Source organism: Podarcis bocagei, assembly GCF_964188305.1.
Source record: "Podarcis bocagei genome assembly, chromosome: 14".
Lineage (NCBI taxonomy): Eukaryota > Metazoa > Chordata > Lepidosauria > Squamata > Lacertidae > Podarcis > Podarcis bocagei.
In genome coordinates, this window is record NC_138139.1 from 45,362,919 (window position 1) to 45,382,494 (window position 19,576).

General features: G+C 45.5%; 1 protein-coding gene across 2 annotated transcripts in view; it reads left to right on the forward strand.

The window, feature by feature from the left end:
• Positions 1–4,166: 4,166 nt before the first annotated feature.
• The window catches only part of USP42 (ubiquitin specific peptidase 42), a 36,873-nt gene continuing 21,463 nt past the window's right edge, over positions 4,167–19,576 (forward strand). Inside the window, exons 1-10 of one of the 2 annotated variants that reach the window (XM_081169382.1) lie at positions 4,167–4,342; positions 12,117–12,366; positions 13,686–13,889; positions 14,463–14,573; positions 15,123–15,225; positions 15,328–15,395; positions 15,515–15,585; positions 17,218–17,300; positions 18,278–18,389; positions 18,922–19,062. In XM_081169382.1, the coding sequence (XP_081025508.1) occupies positions 12,126–12,366; positions 13,686–13,889; positions 14,463–14,573; positions 15,123–15,225; positions 15,328–15,395; positions 15,515–15,585; positions 17,218–17,300; positions 18,278–18,389; positions 18,922–19,062 (1,134 nt within the window). In that variant the 5' untranslated portion in view covers positions 4,167–4,342; positions 12,117–12,125. The remainder of the gene's footprint in view (positions 4,343–12,116; positions 12,367–13,685; positions 13,890–14,462; positions 14,574–15,122; positions 15,226–15,327; positions 15,396–15,514; positions 15,586–17,217; positions 17,301–18,277; positions 18,390–18,921; positions 19,063–19,576) is intronic. The other variant, XM_081169381.1, reaches the window with a different exon arrangement.

A 19,576-nucleotide genomic window follows, 5' to 3' on the forward strand; every position in this document is an offset into this window, starting at 1 on the left:
ATGCCCAGGTAAGGGGGTGGGGTATTAGGATGGCAGCCACAGAGCACAGCCTGATGCTGCCAGGCGCCTTTACTCGGAAGGAAGCCGCCATCTGTTTTAATGGGGCTGACACCCAGCACTTTCCACCAAGACCCTTGGGGCTTTTCTGCAGCGAGGAAGGATCAAGGCAAGATAGGGTTAGCATTGCTGCCCAGGCGTTGTAATTGCTTGTTACTACTATTGCACCTTTCCTCCGAGGAGCTCAAGGTGGTGTGTCCAGTTCTCCCTGTTTTACCCTCACACAACAACCCTGTGAGGTAGGCGAGTGACTGGCCTGAGGTCACCCACTTCATGGCTGAGTGGGGATTTGAACCCTGGTCTGCCAACACTCTAACCACTACAGTACTTCACACTGGTTGTTACTATCATTATAATAACCTTTATTATGGCCTTTATGGCTGCTGGTCTTATGATGACCTTGATGATGATTTAGGGTTTTTTTTAGTTGTTGTTATTGTTATTATTATTATTATTATTATTATTATTATTATTAAAAAGGTAAAGGACCCCAGTTGTGAATGACTCTGGGGTTGTGGCACTCATCTCTTTACTGGCCAAGGGAGCTGACGTTTGTCTGCAGACAGTTTTTCCGGATCATGTGGCCAGCATGACAAAGCTGCTTCTGGCGAAACCAGACCAGCGCATGGAAATGCCGTTTACCTTCCCACCGGAGTGGTACCTATTTATCTACTTGCACTTTGACGTGCTTTCGAACTGCTAGGTTGGCAGGAGCAAGGACCGAGCAACAGGAGCTCACCCCATCACTGGGATTCGAACTGCCACCTTCCGATTGGCAACCCCTAGGCTCAGTTTTTTAGACCACAGCGCCACCTGCATTATTCTTACTGTGCATATGGGGCCAGGGAGTAATGGATCAAGGTCCCTTGGGTGGGAACCAAAGGATAGCTGTGGAGGGAAGCGAGCCCCATGCAACAGTTTATTTTGTATTGTCTACGCACAAGGTAGAGACAAAGGAATAGGAGTTGATGTGCTCAATGGGGCTGCTCTTGAAAACAGTCTAAAAAAGGCAACTAGAACAGAATGCTGCAGCCAGAGTGCTGACAGGCACATTAAACTCACATACAACTGGGGTTTAAAAGAGCTGTGCTGGTTGCCAATTCACTTCTGAGCCCAATTCAGGGTGCTTATGTAAAGCCATAAATGACATGGGATTCAAGGATGGCCGGCCCAAGACGTTTTGGCACCTAAGGTGAACCACAAAATAGTGCCCCCTCCCTCCCAGGGAAGAAGGGGTGAGTGAATATCTACATCAGAAACAATGGGATAATAAAGATCTCGGTCAGGATTTGCTGCCCCTGTGGAGCGTGCCACCCAAGGCAGTCACCTCACCTTGCCTCATGGGTGGGCCAGCCTTGTACCCAAGTATCTGAAGGGATGCCTCTTTCCATACTGACCTGCCCCTTAATTAGTGTCTGATGATGATCCCACCACTTGAGGAAAACTTGGGGGACAATGGTGGATGGCAGGCTTTGGACAATGGTGGATGGACAGGCTTTCCCTACAGGGACCCCGTATCTTTAGAATGACCACTTTGAAGTAAGCTGAGCCCTGACATTGTTGACCTTTTGGCAGCAGCTGAAGACTTTACCAAAGCTTCCTGTTTTGTTCTGTTTTTATCCCCTACTTAATATGCTTTAAAAAAATAAATCTGCATTAATAGCCCACCTTTTTTCTTCAAGGAGCACATGGTTCCTCGTGACAACCCTGTTAGGTTGAGAGGCATTGACTGGCCCAATGTTACCCAGTGAGCTTCATGGCTGAGTTCTAAGCACTACACCAGACTGTTTATTGATGTTGTGTGTATGTGTTTAACTATGGTATTTTATAATATGGTATTTATATTTTATGAAGTTTTATGTGATGCATGTCCACCCTGGGTGGGACCAGATGGTAAAGGGTGGATTGTAAATGAGATGGATAAATAAATAAATGTCCTCGTTGTTAAATATGTATGTTTGGATCTGCATTCTTTTAACCAACAAAGAAAAGATGGCCACTGATTTTTGTTTGCGTGTGGTTTTCCCTCCACCACCACTAGCAAATCTCCACTAGCAAATCTAAAGACAAGCAGTGCTTTACTCAGCATAGCCATCTGTGTCAAGCTAATAGGGCCATCAGTTTCACTAGGGCATATTTGGTTCAAGAAATCTTCTGATAGCAAACTGAGAAGTGACTAATTAGAACATATCTTTTTCAGGCCCTGGTAATTGAACATTACAGCTAATGGCTTGTGCCTTTTCATGATCCATTATAAAGTTTCCATATGGATACTCTTGTTCACCTTGATGTTTCACTCACCATGGTTTTCCTCGAGATTTTTGTACCCTGTCAAAACCTTTCTGCTTTCAAAGAGTGTGCCTGCTGGGTGCTATTTTTAGACACTTTAGAAGTGCTACGATTTGAAAAATGTGAATTTCTCTGTATCCACAAGATACCATTCTACAGCCCAAAATCTTTACCATTTTCCCATCTGAAAACGAGGTACTTGTGGAGTAGTTGTAGAATATTGGGCCATCTGTAGAGCTGGTTCAGCGGGGTGTCATTTGTCTGTGCTAGTCATCAAACATGGGGCACCTCCACCTTCTTTATGACCTTATAGTTTTGCATGACCTGCTGAAATAATTGGAGATTTCTCCTACAAAAATGTGGAAACATTTGCAGCTAAAAAGATTTGCCCTGCTGCCCCACACCCTCCTGGGAGCGCTGAAATGGATGGACCAATGGCCTGGCCCAGTTACAAGGTAGCTTCCTGTGTTTCTTGACAAAGACTAGTGTTTACAACCCCACTGGGTGTTTAGAAAATTCCCAGTTGCTTTAGAAAATGTACCTGTTCAAATCTCTCCTTGGGCATAATCAGAGGCATTGACAGAGCAGCAGGGTCCCCAACTGCAGCAGGTCTTGCCTACATTTTGAAGTAAGGCTGCAATCCTATATTACCATGAGTGGGGAACCTTTGGCTCTCCAGATGTTGCTGAACTACAACTCCCATCATCAATGGTTTATGGTCCAAGTTTTTTTTATGGCTGATGGGAGTTGTAGTTCAGCAGTACCTGGAGGTGCAAAGATTTTCGACAGCTGCTGTTATATTTCTTCCACATAATAGCAGCTTCAGTGGCGGTGGTGGTGAAGAAATGAGAAAGAGCCTTCTGGGCTACAATCCTAAACCCACTACCCTAGCAGACTCAGGTTGCATCCTCATCACCCACTTAAAGCACTCCCATACCACTTTTAACAGACATAAAGGTAAAGGGAGCCCTGACCATTAGGTCCAGTCGCGGACGACTCTGGGGTTGTGGTGCTCATCTCACTCTATAGGCCAGGGAGCTGGTGTTTGTCCACAGACGGCTTCCAGGTCATGTGGTCAGCACGACTAAGCCACTTCTAGCGAACCAGAGCAGTGCACGGAAACACCGTTTACCTTTCCGCAGGAGTGGTACCTATTTATCTACTTGCACTCTGACGTGCTTTCAAACTGCTAGGTTGGCAGGAGCAGGGACCAAGCAACGGGAGCTCACCCCATCATGGGGATTCGAACCGCTGATTTTCTGATCGGCAAGCCCTAGGCTCTGTGGTTTAACCGGGGTCCCTTTAACAGACATACCTTCCCCCAGTGAACCCTGGGAATTGTACTTTACGGGCGCTGGGAATTCCAAACTGAGGGGGATAGGATGTCTCCTAACATCTCTCAACTACAATTCCCAGGGATTCTTCGGAGGGAGAGCCACGTGTTGCTTTAAACGTGCGGCCATGGTTAGGGCTGCACCGTTAAGGCTGCAAGGAACCCAGAGGGAGGAAGCCCCAGTGAGATCAGCGGGGCTTGCCTCCGAGCAAGGCGTGCGCAGAACCGCCGCTCTGCGCGAAAACAAACAACCCAAACACCCCGTTAAACAGCAGCCGCCCGCAACCGAACTATTGAGTCTGCGTTCCACTCGCGGCTCGCACTTTCGAGACCGCCCCTCGCCGCAGCGGCGCCTCCTGCCTCTTTGCCGACCGCCCCTAAACCCGCAGTTCCGCCGAGCCCCTGCCCCGCCCTCCATTTCTTTTTTAAAACAGACGCCGGCGAGCGCAGCGCCCCCTGCCGGCCCCCTGTCGAAGCCGCAGGGGCGGCGCTGGTCCCTGTGTGACCCAGAGCCGCGCCGGCCTTCGCCGGGGCCCCGGATGCAAGAGGCCGGGCGGAGCGGGGCACGTCATTGTTCCCCGACGCGGGCAAAGCAGGAGCAGGAGGGGAGGGAGGCGGAGCGGCCGGGCTGAGGCGAAAGGGGAGCCGGCAGCGCCGTCCCAGGTAACTGAAGCGGGGAAGGCTGAGGGGGGACGGCGGGAGCGTGAGGGGGGACGGCGGGAGAGGGCGGGCGAGGGGCCGGGTGGGCTGCGCCGGGGAGCCGCGCCGGGCTAGGCCGCCCCCTCCGTCCCTCCCCGGGCCGGGGCTGCTCGGCGCGGCCCGTTCCCGCCCCCCTGCTGCTGCGGGAGCGCCCCCTCCTCGCCTCCTCAGCCGCCGCCGCCTCCTCCGCCCGTCGCTTTTTCTCCCGGCGCTTCCCTTCCCGCCTCCCCACTAGGCCCATGCGTGTCCTGGCCCCGCCCCGCCCACTGCCATTTGCCTCCCCTCTTTCTCTTTCTCTCACGACCCCCCCCCCATTCCTCAGCCATCTCTGCCCCGGGGTGACCTCCGACCCCCCACCCCCGCCTCGCGCCCCCCCCCAGCAGCCCCCGTTCCTATTGCAAACGCCGCCCCCGCGCTCACACAGTGCTAGTGGGGGCTGGGGGTGGAGGCATTATGGGGCCCGAGGTTTGGGGCGTTGGAGATACGCGGGGGATGGGCTCTGTGATACGTGCGTGGGCTTGTTTTCTGTGGCTGGGGGAGAATTGGGGGGAGCTTGTGAAATGCTTCCCCCCACCCTTCAGCCCCGCTTTGCTGCTTATATGGTTTGTGGGGGGGAGTGAGAGGGAAAGGAAGGGAAGGCAGTTGGGTGGTTTGGAGGGAATGAGGAGTGTATTTATGTCTATTTACCTGTGTAAATGTGTATTTACCTGTGTTTTATGTCTGTGTACTACTGTGTGTATTTCTGGTGTCGTATACACACACGTCCGCATAAAGTTGGTTTTCTTTCAGTGTGTGTCTGTATACTGGCAAGTGTGTGTGTGCATATATACGTTCCTATGCACATTTTATATATAGTTGGGGGTGCAAAGCGTGCGTTTCACACCACTGGTGTTATGTACATACAGAGAGATGTATGTACATTTGGCTTTTAGGGTATTAGTGTGTGCATGTGTGTGTGTATTGCATATACGTATATAGTCATTTTGCTTTGGCAGAGAAGTATGGGTATTATACATCCAATTCTTTGTGTGTGTGCACTTCTCTCTGTGCGTATGGTTGTCAGAAGGCTTTTGAATAGTTTGCCCTACTCTTCCATTCTCTGTTTCAGCATGGTTTCGTGTGTTCATCGTAGCTGTCTAACACAGGGGTCAGCAAACTTTTTCAGCAGGGGGCCGGTCCACTGTCCCTCAGACCTTGTGGGGGGCCGGACTATATTGGGGGGAGTGAACAAATTCCTATGCCCCACAAATAACCCAGTGATGCATTTTAAATAAAAGCACACATTCTACCCATGTAAAAACACGCCGATTCCCGGACCGTCCGCGGGCCAAATTTAGATGGTGATTGGGCCAGATCCAGCCCCCGGGCCTTAGTTTGCCTACCCATGGTCTAACTCCATCTCTAGGAAGGATTTGAGCTTTAGTGTGGAGCAGGGGCCTTGCTTCCTCTGACCTCCCATGGGGGGGGAGGCAGTTACAGAATTCCCTCTTTTCTTGGTCCCATATATACAGTGGTACCTCGGGTTGCATACGCTTCATGTTACATATGCTTCAGGTTACACACTCCGCTAACCCATAAATAGTGCTTCAGGTTAAGAACTTTGCTTCAGGATAAGAACAGAAATTGGGCTCCGGCGGCGTGGCAGCAGCAAGAGGCCCCATTAGCTAAACTGGTGCTTCAGGTTAAGAACTGACCTCCAGAAGGAATTAAGTACTTAACCTGAGGTACCACTGTACTGCTTTTTCTCCCATTTCCTTCCCAGTTTGTGAGTAGCCTACATTGTCCTTTTTCCTCACTTTGGCTGTCCACATGGGGTAAAGGGGGGGCAGTCCCCACACAACCGACCATTAGCCCCAGATTGTCAGCTTTCTTATAGAAAAAAGAAGTGCAGCCCTTCCAGCAGTTTGAGAGCTTCATCAGCTTCTGTGACAGGTCAGCTCCATCAGGCCTCCCTCTCCCCTCAGCTGTCATCTGGGGACATAAGGCACCTCCTGGCCCAGACTTGTGCCAGCTGGCCATTACAGAAACAACTCTTTGGAAATTGGTGCCTGAGTTTTTATTTTATTTTCCTCTGCCTGCCTGTTCCTTTCTCCTTGTGTATCATGTGGGCTGTTGTGGTTTTTAAAAAAAGAGAGGTGGGTAGGGACTGTCTTGTTTTGATTGTATGTAAATCAGTCTGAGGGCCTTTTTGGTTGAAGAGCAAGGATACAAATGCTCCAAATAATAAATATTTGTAGAACCAGAGATATTCTCATTTGTTTTGTGAGAAACTTGCCTGCTTCCACCTTTCAATTATGTTTATTCCTCTCCCTTGGAAAAATTCCTGTGGGTGCACATATCTTATTTCCCTCTGATTTGCAAGATTGTCTTCACTTTGCCATTTCCTTCTGGTGCCCCTGCTCATGCCCCTCCCGCTTGCTGCTGAAGGGGTGGGTGGGTTTGAAAGTCTCCTGTCATTCTCTATATAGTATTACTTCCTTTGCTTGGTTGCCATGGACACTACTTCTCAAATGAGTGATTCCTGTACTTTCCCTTCTTCTCATTCTTCCCCCTGTGTCTGGAAATCGGGCTTTGATGTGGTGGGGATGGGAATTAACAGAGACCCGGGTCCTTTTGCATCTTTTAGGTCCATAGCTTACGTGTCCACCTTTTCAGTCCAGTTCATCCTTTTGCCACATCTGATTAGACATGTTGCAGCAGCTGTTGCTGGGTTTGAACAAGGGCGGCGAATCTTGTTTCCCGCATGGACATTTTCTGTATGCACGCTGGCTGTGTGACATGTTGACATCAGGGCCGCGTTGCTCTGTATTTGGCATGAATGATATTATAGCAGCAGCATAATAGATTCCTGTGTAGTAGAGCTGGGAGGGAAAGTATCAATATGTCTGTTCCTTGCAAAATCCACCTTCCCCAGGGAGGAATGTATCAAATGCTTCTACCTTCAGTAATATTAATTTCCAGGGATAGGGGAGATAGACATTTTACATATATTCTACCTTCTGTGTGTACTGACTACCACGCCCCCTACTAAAAACCCATTTTATAGCTTCAGTAGCTGGAAACATACTACTTTAGGCTCTCCTGGCATAAACGATGCTTTGTAAGTATAAAATTGCAAACACAAATGTATCTTGAAGGCACCTTTAAAACACACAGAGCTGCCTCTTTGCAAGTAAATTGCTTCTTTCGGAATGGAATGTGTTAGAAGAACCAGTTAACTTTGTTGTAAAAGACCATAGTGAAATTAAATTGAAAGATTTAGGCACAAGGTCGACAATTGTGGGGGAAAGGAAACAAGAAGCTGGGGAGAATAAATAATTGAGAACAGAAATGGCGGCCAGTGGGGGGGGGGGAGAGACAGGGCTTGTGCAGAGAGGTTCTGAATCCAAAAAAAGTAAAACCAAATGGAACTACTGGGGGTAATTGCTGGGACTTTACATTCTTAATAGTCGGTGTTCTTAAAATAATTACAGCTTTTTAATGAGAGACCTGATGTTTCCAATTAAGGTATTTGATTTTATTGTAAGGTGTGCCCTTGTAAACGTGGTGTACAACATTTCTTCAAACAGACTGAAAATTGGGCAGTTACCTGTTGCTAAATGTTACTGAAGTTTATAGCTGAGCTGAGCCATCTATCCATCCACCTGCTATGCTATTCTAAAATATAATTTCCCATTATTATTATTGTTGTTGTTGTTAATTGTGTACCACCCTTCCTCTGTAAATATCAGGGCAGTTTCAACATAAAAATACAAGATAAAAACATAAAATACACAATAAAAACAAAAACAATTAACCCCCTCCCCCAGTCTGTATTCGCCATAAATTATCAGGAAATAAATTCTAAACACTTGATGCATTGCAATTTATTGAACTTGTTAAAAAGCATAAATGTTGGCCCCTGCAATTTTCTCAGATTGGTCAGTTTTGTTACAGGAATGGGGACCCTGTGCCCTCCAGAAGTGCTGGACTACATGTCCCATAATCCCTGACCATTACCCATTGACTGAGGCTGATGGGAATTGGCATCCAACAACATCAAAAGGGTTCCAGGTTTCCTACCCCTGTACTATTAATTGTTTTGTTCAATGTTTATAGCAGGGGTCAGCAAACCTTTTCAGCAGGGGGCCGGTCTACTGTCCCTCAGACCTTGTGGGGGCCGGACTATATTTTTTGCGGGGGGGGGGGGAATGAATGAATTCCTATGCCCCACAAATAACCTGGAGATGCGTTTTAAATAAAAGCACACATTTTACTCATGTAAAAACACACTGATTGCCGGACCATCCGTGGGCCAGATTTAGAAGGTGATTGGGCTGGAAACAGCCCCCGGGTCTTAGTTTGCCTAACCATGGTTTATAGCAACTGTTGAAGGTCAGTTCACATTTTCATGTGGTGCTTTTAATTCAGGCAGTCTTTGACTTGCAGATTGCTTCAGAATACCAGTGATTAGACCAGGGCATGGTCTGAGGGCACATGATTCAGGACCTTTGCTGAAGTTAAGCAGGTCTGGTCAGTGCCTTGACTGGTGACTACCTGGGTCAGTGTTGTATAGGCTGAGATTGGGGAGACACAGCATGTGTCATAAGCTGCCTGCCCACTTCTTGGTTTGATTGCTACTCCCAGGGAGCAGTGAACTGGAAGCAGAGCAGTATGGCTTGTTAAGTCAGATCAGAGACCTCTCCCATGAAAGCTGATCTTAGGCCTGTTGTCTTGGGAGCAAGTCTCACTGAATTTAGTAAGGCCTACTTGCCAGTAAGTATGCCCACGTGAAGTACCGTATTTTTCGCTCTATAACACGCACCCGACCATAACACGCACGTAGTTTTTAGAGGAGGAAAATCCGTAGGCATGCCACCCGTAGGCATTTCCTCCATAACACGCACAGACATTTCCCCTTACTTTCTAGGAGGAAAAAAGTGAGTGTTATGGTGCAAAAAATACGGTAACTCACCATCCAGTCACGTAGGATTGTGTAAGACTTGCAGGTCCCACCCGATTGAAATCAGTGGAAGTTACACAACACTAGTCCCTGATTGGGTACCATTTAGGCACACGCCACGTTCTGTGGCTTATTAGGAGTCATAAATATTTTCTCTTAATGTGTTGTTGGCAACAGTATTGAGAGCCATGCCATTTTAACAAGAAAGTGCTTGTGTAAATAGTGAATCACAGCTACTGCGCTGTAGAATTACTTTTCACTCTTTACTTTTGTGACAATTTCCTCTTTGCCTTTTTTCATTATTGTTACATTTCCCAAGTGGTGGTGAAGCATCCTTGTTTCCTAGAGGAGAAAAGATGATAAACCTCTTTTTCTCTCCTCTTCCCCCCTGCCCCACCCCGCTGCTTAATGGAACGTACTCTTTGTCTGGATTCGCATCTGTGTTTGTTGTCGGATAATCTTATCTGAGCAGTTGACAGTTTTGGAGTAGTCTCTTATTACTAGGTTTGCTCCAGGCACCTCCGGAATGATGCACTTGGACTGTAGTTTACTATCTTCCAAATGAATTTTGGCTGCTGTGTTCATTCTCTTCTATAAACAATTCTCTCAGATGACTTGCAAGTGAACTCCTGCTCAGCAATTGACCTTCTGCCCTTCTGCCCCTTCCTCCCCGCGCCCTTTCACATTGTACCTTTTCCTAGTTAATAGGGGGAAGAGAATTGCGCTTCCAATGTGCTCTTTCATTGCTATTCCCATTAAGAACGAACAGACACATGCAGGAAATGAGTAAATACTTAAGCATGTTTAGTGTTGGTGCAGAGATGTGCTTCTCAGTATGTTTCTGCTACGTTATTGAGCAATTTTGGTAACCTGAGCCCTGTAATTCCAAAAGGAAACCAGATTTAATAGGGAGCTCTGAGAATGTGTTGTTTAACAGAGCAATGAAAGCTGTTAGATTTACTTTATGTAACCTCATATGTGTGAAACACTTCCAGTAACCTTCAGTTCTCAGTTACTGTCAAGCCAATCTCTGGGCTTTGTGTTGATCTAGACACCCAGAGAGATTAGATTTGCTTAAGATCTCTCTGGTTTCAAAATACATTAGGGAGTTAGTATAGTACACGCTACAGTTAGCCCTCTCCAGCAGTTCCTTTCACTAACATGGGCTCTTCCTGCCTGCTGGATCCTCCCTCTCTCTGCTTCCCTCCCAAACTCAAAATGATATGCACTGGTGGGACATTACTGGCTGCATTACTATAATATTGCCTTTAGTCCAGCCTTGCGTGCGCCATTCTCTTAGTACACGAAGAAATTGCCCATGCCAGCAGTTGAATTGCAAGCTAAACTAGCACATGCTGCAATTGGTTTCCTCTGCCTGGAGTAGTGTAGCACTACTACTCTTTATTTTAGCCTTTTACAGCCGAAAGACAGTGTCACAATCAGAGCTGCTACAGCACTATTGCAGCTGTGTGTACACTCCCCACTTTTCAGCCTTCGAGACAGAAAATACCGTATGGATGGCAGCAGCTCTAGTGCAGCATTTATGTGTTTATTTAAATGAGGATATGCAATGCTAGGGTAGCTGTGTGACCATACCCTCTTTTGACGTTAACACCAGAAGGAATTGGGAGAGCCATAAATTTGGCATCTTCTGCAATGCAGCACCGTCTTTCCAAGTTGGGAACTGAGATAATGCAGGCTGCAGCACGTTGCCATGGTCAGGCTCAATTGGTAGGCTGATATGAGACGGATAATTAATTCTGAGACTAATATTAACACAGAGAGCCCTGTGAACGTCAGCATCATCAAGTAGATGGATGGTGCTGTTTGGCCCACCATCCACCATGAGCCAGGGTTGGCCAAGGATGTTGCAACTAAGCTAGTTCTTCCTCCTCCCTTTACCCCCTATATCTAGAGATTGAAGCAGCCATTTAGGGAACTGGAATACTTATATTGCCCCGGGGGGGGGGAGCATTAATCCAAAGAAACTGCCATGGCACACAATGTCATGTGCAATGGCTTCTTAAGTACTTATTTGTATGCAACTTGTTTATAAAAAATAACACCGGTATTTAACGTGTTATGAAAACAGGCATGGCAAAAAGAGGGGCTTGTGGTTCTTAAATGCTTGATTAGGGTCAATCCAGTCTGGCAAGGTGGGATTTTTTTTCTTTTCCAATGTGCTGCTGATATACTCACACATGCCTTAGGCCATACTGAATCTTGCAATCTGTCACTGCTAGGGCTTTCAGCGGGCAAAGTCTGCCCTACACGGAAGCCTTAGTGTTCTCTGAAACAGTGGACAGGCGCTGAAGCACCTTGTCACTTTATGCAGGACACCTACTGAGTTGCAAGCAGCTTCCTTGAAAAACCAAGTGAGCCATCATTTCTGACCTTGCAGCAGTGTTAGAAGCTCAAATATATAAGCTAGGTGCCAAATGGCACCTTAAACCTAGGTTGCGGTCATCACAATGGATTTGTGTATTTGCCGGAGAGGTTGGGGGAGCTGTAGAAACACCTCTTGGGGCAGCCTGACCGGCCCAGTGTGGCCGCTCCGAGACATTTAGCGACTGCCTCAAGAGAGATTATGTGGGTGGGTGCTACTTGGGAATATTCTGCTATGGCCAAAGGACCAGTCCATTTCTTTTGTTTGAGGAGTTCACGTTTCCTTGATTGAGTTTCCGTCATGTATAAAAAGAACTGTGTGTTGTCTACTTAGAAAGTGAATCGAGATTTCTATTCCTTTTGCCATGCATCCACAATCTGTTTCTCTCTCTTTCTCTCTCGGTTTTACAGAGATGAACAATGACCATAGTTGACAAGACGTCTGAGTCCTCAAAGCCTTCGGCTTCTGAGAAACAGCCTTTCAGCTCCGTGGCACCAGCTTCTGGAGAAATGGACTCGGGCTCTGCAGGATGGGGTGCTGTGTCTTCTTCTTTAGAAGCTCCAAAACACAAAATATCTTTGGGGCCAGTGCCAGGAGCTGCAGTGTACTCTAATTCATCAGTACCTGATAAATCCAAGCCCTCGGCTCAGAAGGATCTGTGTAAGTAAAGCTGCTCTATTAACAAAGAGAGAAAAAAGAGAATACACACTGAAGCTTCTTACGATTTTATTTTGTTTATGAAATTCACATGCTCACCCATCAATAAACATTCCTTGGTCTGATTACAAACAAGAGAAAAGTACAATGCACAATGATTAAAACCAACACTAAGCAGTAAAACATAGCAACCAGAACACTTGGATTTGCAAGCTACTTCCATTGTCAGAAGCAGAATACACCTGAATACCAGTTGCTGGAAACTGCAGGACGGGGAGACGGCTATTGCACTCAGGCTTCCCAGAAGAGGCATCTGGTCGGCCATTGTGAGAACAGGTGTTGGACTAGATGGGCCACTGGCATGTTTTATCAGTCTCTTCTTACGTTCTTAAGCCTATTGTGCAACTCGTGCAACCTTAATTTTTGAAAATTTGTTCCACCTGTGGCAAGAGCCAAAGGAGAAAGCCATATTCTCCTATTGCAGTAGTTATGCCACAGTTACCTTGGTAACTATAAACAAGGCACAGCTAGCAGTTGGGATGAACCATTAAGCACATTAAAAATGGTATTGATTGAGAATATGATTAAGAAGATTTTTATACGTCGTAATAGTGTTTTTCAATATTCGTTTTTTAAAAACCTGAAACTGGCAAGCATAATATTGAGAAGCATTCCTGTGTAGGAAAGAAGAGGGTGCCTCTTCCAAGAAGCTGCCTGCTAAGATACACATGCACATTCTATATAAACAGAGAAAATGCTACTTTTCCTTTGTGGCGCTGGTGTGAAGAAGTGGTCAGAGTGTTGGACTAGGAGACCAGAGTTCAAATCCATTCAGCTGTTAAGCTCTCTGGGTAGCCTTGGATCAGCCAGTCACTCTCGGCCCAGCCTGCCTCACAGAGTTGTCAGGGTAAAATGGGAAGGAAGAGAACCATGTACACCACCTTGAGCTCCTTGGAGGAAAGGTGGAATAGAAATAGGGGGGAAAGAGAAAAACCTGTGATACGCATGCCCAGTATATCAGTAGAACAAAATACAAAATACTATTAATCACCTAAGATTTCTTCAATAGTTAACATTTTTAACACTAAAAAGATACAGCGTTCAGATCAGGAAGGTAATTAAAATGGGCTTTTTCTTTGTCTTTACTATTGTAAATTACTTATTTAAAAGTGGTTCCACACATACCCTGGGCCACCTTTTAGCTGGAGCTTCCCAAACATCATTGTCCTTTGTTCTGAATTTTAAAATTCGATCTTTGAGTAATCATTCTTTCAAAATCTTAAATTGCTTCAGTATATTTAAAATGTGTCTTTGGTCTTCAGCCGCTGTTGGTGACGGCATCACTGCCCCGCAGAAGGTCCTCTTTCCGGCAGAGAAGATATGCTTGAAATGGCAAAAAACACACAGAGTTGGAGCCGGTCTCCAAAACCTTGGCAACACATGCTTCCTCAACTCTGCACTGCAATGTCTGACCTACACCCCACCTCTTGCCAACTACATGCTTTCCCATGAACACTCCAAAACCTGTGAGTATATTTTAACGTTTGTCACACTTTCTCTAAAAATGTGGACAATATTCTGTGATTCTAAATATGGCAGGCTTCTTAAGAACATGGTCTATTAAGTTAAAAGCAGTGTAAAGCAGTTGCTATGGAACCTAAGTTAGTCATGCCTTTTAACTGCAGTAGATCTACTCTTGAGTATACACCCCTGTGTTTTTACTATCCTGAGCTGTAAGTGCTGCTCAAATTATAGGTATGAATGAAGGCAGGTGGGTGAGAACCAGCCCATTTTTGTTAGGCCTCACACATATCATATAGAATTGCTTTGCTTACTAAAGCTGCTCAGGATTTGTTAGATGTTGAGAGTGGTGTCTGTTGCTTGTTTTGGAGATAATTGCATATAAGATGTGTCCTTTTAAAAATTCATCCCTTTCCCCCTTGGATGTAAATAATTTTGCTCCTTGAAGCAATTGCAATGACTTATCCTTGAAGCAACGTTTGTTTGACTGCTTTTTGTGAGCTGCAAAAAGGTTTGTCCAATTGTTTGTTTTATAATACAGGATGGGTATTTTTCCCCTGCCCCCCCTTTCTTTTCAGGTCACGAACAAGGATTTTGCATGATGTGCACCATGCAAGGTCACATCACCCAGGCGCTTTCAAACTCCGGCAATGTCATCAAGCCTATGCCTGTCATAAATGATCTTAGACGTAAGCGTTTATCTTCTTTGACATCTAGTATGCTTTAAACTACATAGCGTCTGCATGACATGTAAACCACAAAGCCCACCACAGCGTAAAGCCATAGATTGTAGCCTACCAACTTTCCTAGTTTCGCTGTCTTAGGCAGGCAACAAAAACAGGAGGGATGTTGTGCCCCTGATGGGTTTGAGTTCAGTTTGGTAAGTTGCAGGTTGTGTAAGCCTGACTTTTATATCAGGGTGGGGGACTGTCAGCCCACAGACCAAATTTGGCCCACTAGGCCATTTTCCAAAACCATGCCCACATCTGATGTCATATGTGATGTCAGATGTGGGCTGGTAGAGACGTGGTTGGATTGACAGCCCCACACAGCCATTGCCTGGGGAAAGCAGGATTGAACTCTGTGCATCAGCTGACATCAGATGGGTGGTTCCACCCACCTGTTAAAGTTGACCTGCTGGGTGTGGGGAGGTAAAGATCTGGTCTGCTGGGCCAAAATGTTTTGCTACCTCTGGTTTATGTGATATATTCAATGTAACTTCTTTCTTTGCATATTAGGAATAGCAAAGCATTTCCGTTTTGGCAATCAAGAAGATGCACACGAATTTCTACGGTACACCGTTGATGCTATGCAGAAAGCATGTCTGAATGGTAGCAACAAGTAAGTTGTAGCTGGAGTAGTACACCCCCACCCCCGGAACTATTATTGTGTTTGTGAAATCTCTTTTGACCTAAATTACCTACTTCTGTGATTTGTTTTTAGATTGGACAGACATACCCAAGCTACCACATTCATTCATCAAATATTTGGAGGATACCTAAGATCTAGAGGTAGGTTCCTAAAACACCAGGATCTTAGCATATTGTTGACAATCTGTCTTGTTTGAGTGCTGTTGAACTCTGGCTTCGATCACTGTATATTATTCTAAACTTCTTTTTTTCCGTTTCAGTAAAATGTATGAACTGCAAAGGAGTTTCAGATACTTTTGATCCATACCTAGATATTACATTGGAGATAAAGGTATGCCAATTTGCAAAAAGAAAAAGCTTTGTTTAAATCTCCAACAGCCATGCAGTTTGGTTAGATTAGGAATGTGCTTTTCTACTCCAAAATATAAGAAAGCTGCCAATGGGGTTAGTTCCATTCCATTCAGTAAAGCTGGGGGGGGGGGACTTTTTACAGCCCAGGGGCCACATTCCTTCATGTACAGCTTTCTGGGAGCCGCATGCAAGTGATGGATTGGGACCAGAGGAAAAATTGGATCAGGCAGCTATGTGACACTTACCTTTGCACAACAGATTATGTTGTAGCAATAGTCAGCAGTTTCTGCCCACACAGCTCTTCATCCTCCATCCAGGAAAGCAAGAAGCATTGGGTTGTAGCCGGTGCTAGTCCTACTCAGAGTGGACCCATTAAAAGTAATGGACGTAGCCAGGATTTTTGCTAGGGGGGCAGAACCTCAGATTTGTATTGATTTAGGAGGAAGTTGCCCCCTTGCACCTCCCCCTTGGCTACGCCCATGGACACAGCTAACAGATGGCTTAATTTCTGCGGGTCTACTCTAAGTAGAGCTTAATTGGAGACAACCCATTATCACAGCTCAAGAGCACATTCCAGCCAGACAAAAGCACTTGAGGTGAGCACGTGAGAGTCCCGTGGGCCAGACTTAAATACTTGGAGGGCCGCATTTGGCCCCAGGCCTGAGAGTCCCCATCAATCTCCACAATGAAGGCTTGTACTCCAAAAACTGTCTTCGTCATTGTGTGCATGAAAAGTAAATGTTTTCCTGTAACACGAGACCTACTTCATTAGACCAAAAGGGCCAAGTAGTTTAGCATCCTACTTCCCACAATGACCAACCAGATTGTTCCAGGAAATCCACAAGCATGGCATGAATGCAAGAAAGCAGCCTCTTGTTGCCTCCCCTGCCAGCAACCAGCAAACAGGGGCATCACCTCCCTCTCAACATGGAGGGTTCCATATAGCTGTTGTAATTAACAGACTGACAGGTCTTTCCTCTGAGTATGTTAATGGCCATCAGCATACCTTGTGGCCGTGAGTTCCAACATTCTCTCCATTTCCAGTGTTCTAGGGTGAGCTTTGCTTGCGAAGCAAAAATGAAACCATGCATGCACAAGATGGAGCTGTTTTGGGGGAACCCCAAGGTTTGGAGGAGTCCAAAAGTCTTAAAGTGGGGAGGAACTCAGAAAGAGCTCAGTGAGGACTGAGCATGCTTATTGGCTGTGGAATGCTGACTGACTGTTGCGGGAGGGGAAACAGAAAACTGGGAGAATGGACAGGAGCACTCTGCAGTTTTGTTGAAGGTCCCCTTGGATAATTTTAATTTTTTATTGTTTGAAGAAGTATTTTCTTCAATAAGTACTTCAAGAAGTATTTAGGTGGCATGCCCCCTTCAAAAATGGTTTTATGACGTCGTTTAAAACCATGGAAATGATTTTACAATGTTTGTAGTTTGGGGGATGATAGATAGAGATGACTTGGAATGCCTAATTCAGTGATTTAATGCATTTGCTAGTTGGAAGAGTGTCTCCCTTTAAAATGCACTGTGAAGATTCTGCCATGAACTAGAGTTAGCTTGGAATAGTTTTATTTGCGACGCTCACTTCAGTTCTCCTCTTCCTCTTTTTCTAGTCAGCTCAAAGTGTTAACAAAGCTCTGGAGCAGTTTGTCAAGCCAGAACAGCTGGATGGTGAAAATGCCTATAAATGTAGCAAGTAAGAAGAAATAAATTTAACGTGTTTCTCTAATAAAATACCTATTTGTCATATGAATCTTACATGGCTTTAAAAAAGTTTGGCTTTCACTTAATGTGCAACTGCAGGGCAAAATGGCATTTGCTAAATTATTTATCCCTGATATTTAGTGATCTGTGGTGTAGCAAGCTTTATTTTGACACTTGTTTGCGTATTAAAAGCAATCCAAATTCATTGAGGACAACTGGAAGTTGTATTTTCTCCTCCCCGTTCTCAGAAACAAATGAATGGGGCATTTAGAAGAGCAGCTAAAAAATACTGTTCCTGGCAACCCTGAAACCATTGGAGGAGAAAATATCTTAAACTGTTTTTCATAAAGCTTTTAAAAATGTTTCCAGAATTTATGTCGTTGCTGCCCTGGGCTCCTTTGGGGGTAAGGGTGGGATATAAGTTGAATGAATGAAAAATAAGAGCAGCGCTGGCTCCAGGTTTTCAGAAGCCCATGGGTCTTCTTGCCGTTGTTTGGAGGCATTGCTGGTCCTCTGCATCACGGTTGGTTGCAAGACAGGGCTAATGAATAAGCAAGCAGTGGCACCTTTCCTTCTTGCCACTGTTGTTTCCTTGCTTGTCCCCTCTGGCCCACAGCAGGTGACAAGCAGCTGGCAGTGAAGAAGAGGATAGGAGCCCAGGGTTTTTCGTCAGTGGGCCCCTGCTGTGGTATGGGCCCCCTGTCAAGTGTCCAGCCACGCTGACCTTTGACATTGGCCTGGATCAAAGGGCATGTGGGAGGCGGGAAATGGCAGGGGCATTTTATTTTCTCCTTGCCCCAACCTTCTTGAATCTGCTGTTGTGAATGGACATAATTTATTTATGAAAATCTGAGCCTGCATATACTAGTTCAAATAGGGCAGGCAGTTGTTTGAACTTAGGGAAATGGGATAACACCAAATGAAAATAGCCTCGAAAGCTGAACTGGATGTCCCCTGCTTATGTTTTAGGTGTAAAAAAATGGTTCCTGCATCAAAGAGGTTTACAATACATCGGGCTTCAAACGTACTCACCTTGTCCTTGAAACGGTTCGCAAATTTCAGTGGTGGCAAAATTACAAAGGTAACACAGTGCTACAACTGGATTGGATTTTATAGCCCCAGATATAAATATTGACGCATGTTAAAATGCATTCTGCAGCCTGGAAGCAAATATTGTGAAGGACGATATAAAAATGGTTTTATATTCTACTAATTATGATATAGTACAGGAACAGCAAAGTATAGGTTTAAAAGCAACACAGAATGTACATATAGGTGTACATCTTTTCGTCCAAGTTTCTAGAAACAAAAGTTGCCTTCAGCAAAGATAGTGGACATCTGTTGTATCCTGACAGGAATATCTCCACAGAACAGAGGGGGCCACATTAGAAGCCCAGCTCCAGCCTGCTACAGATCAGGCCTCTGATACCTTGGGAGCTTGAAAGAGAAACTGTCCTGCAGAACACAGTGAACTACTAGGTGTAAAAGAGATAAGGCAGTTTCCCAAGTAACTTGGTCCTGAGATGTATGGGGCTTTTTATGTTCATACCAAAACCTTGTTCTGCTGAATTGAGAAAAATGCAAGTGTTTTCCCCCCTTTCATTTCTGTTTAGGAGGTGAAATACCCAGAGTATTTGGATATTCGGCCATATATGTCCCAGCCAAATGGAGAGCCAATTATTTATGCATTGTATGCAGTTTTGGTACATACTGGTTTCAGCTGTCATGCGGGACATTACTACTGCTATATAAAGGTAAATATTATTTATAAGAGTCACGATACAAGAGGAAAAAAGGAATGGGGAGGGAAGAGGAATCAACTGTCCGCTACTGGTTACATAAAACTATGTAATGTGGAATTGTCACTGCAGGAGAGAATTCTGGGAGGGGAGGCACTAGCTAGCAGTGGAGGGAACCTTGCAGTCACCTCCTCCCTCAGATTCAGCCTAGTGGATTGGCTGCTGGTGGAAACAGTTCTGGGAATGGAGGAACTAAACAGCAGCTGATCCCAGTCCAGCTGATGGAGGGGGCTCCACTCTGTTGCCTCTCCCTTTAATGCAGCCAGTTTTTTAAAAATAAAAATTTTCCATTTAAGAATTTCTTTTCCTTGCACTGAAGTCTTTGTTCAGTGTGTTTGCAGGCAGGCACTTTTTGTGATTTATCCTCCTTTGGCCCCTTCCCGTAAAAAGGTTGTTCTTTATCCCTTCTCTTTTTGTCCTTTTGAAAGAGGCCCATTGTTGTTGCTTTCTAGATGGGGCTTCTCTTCTG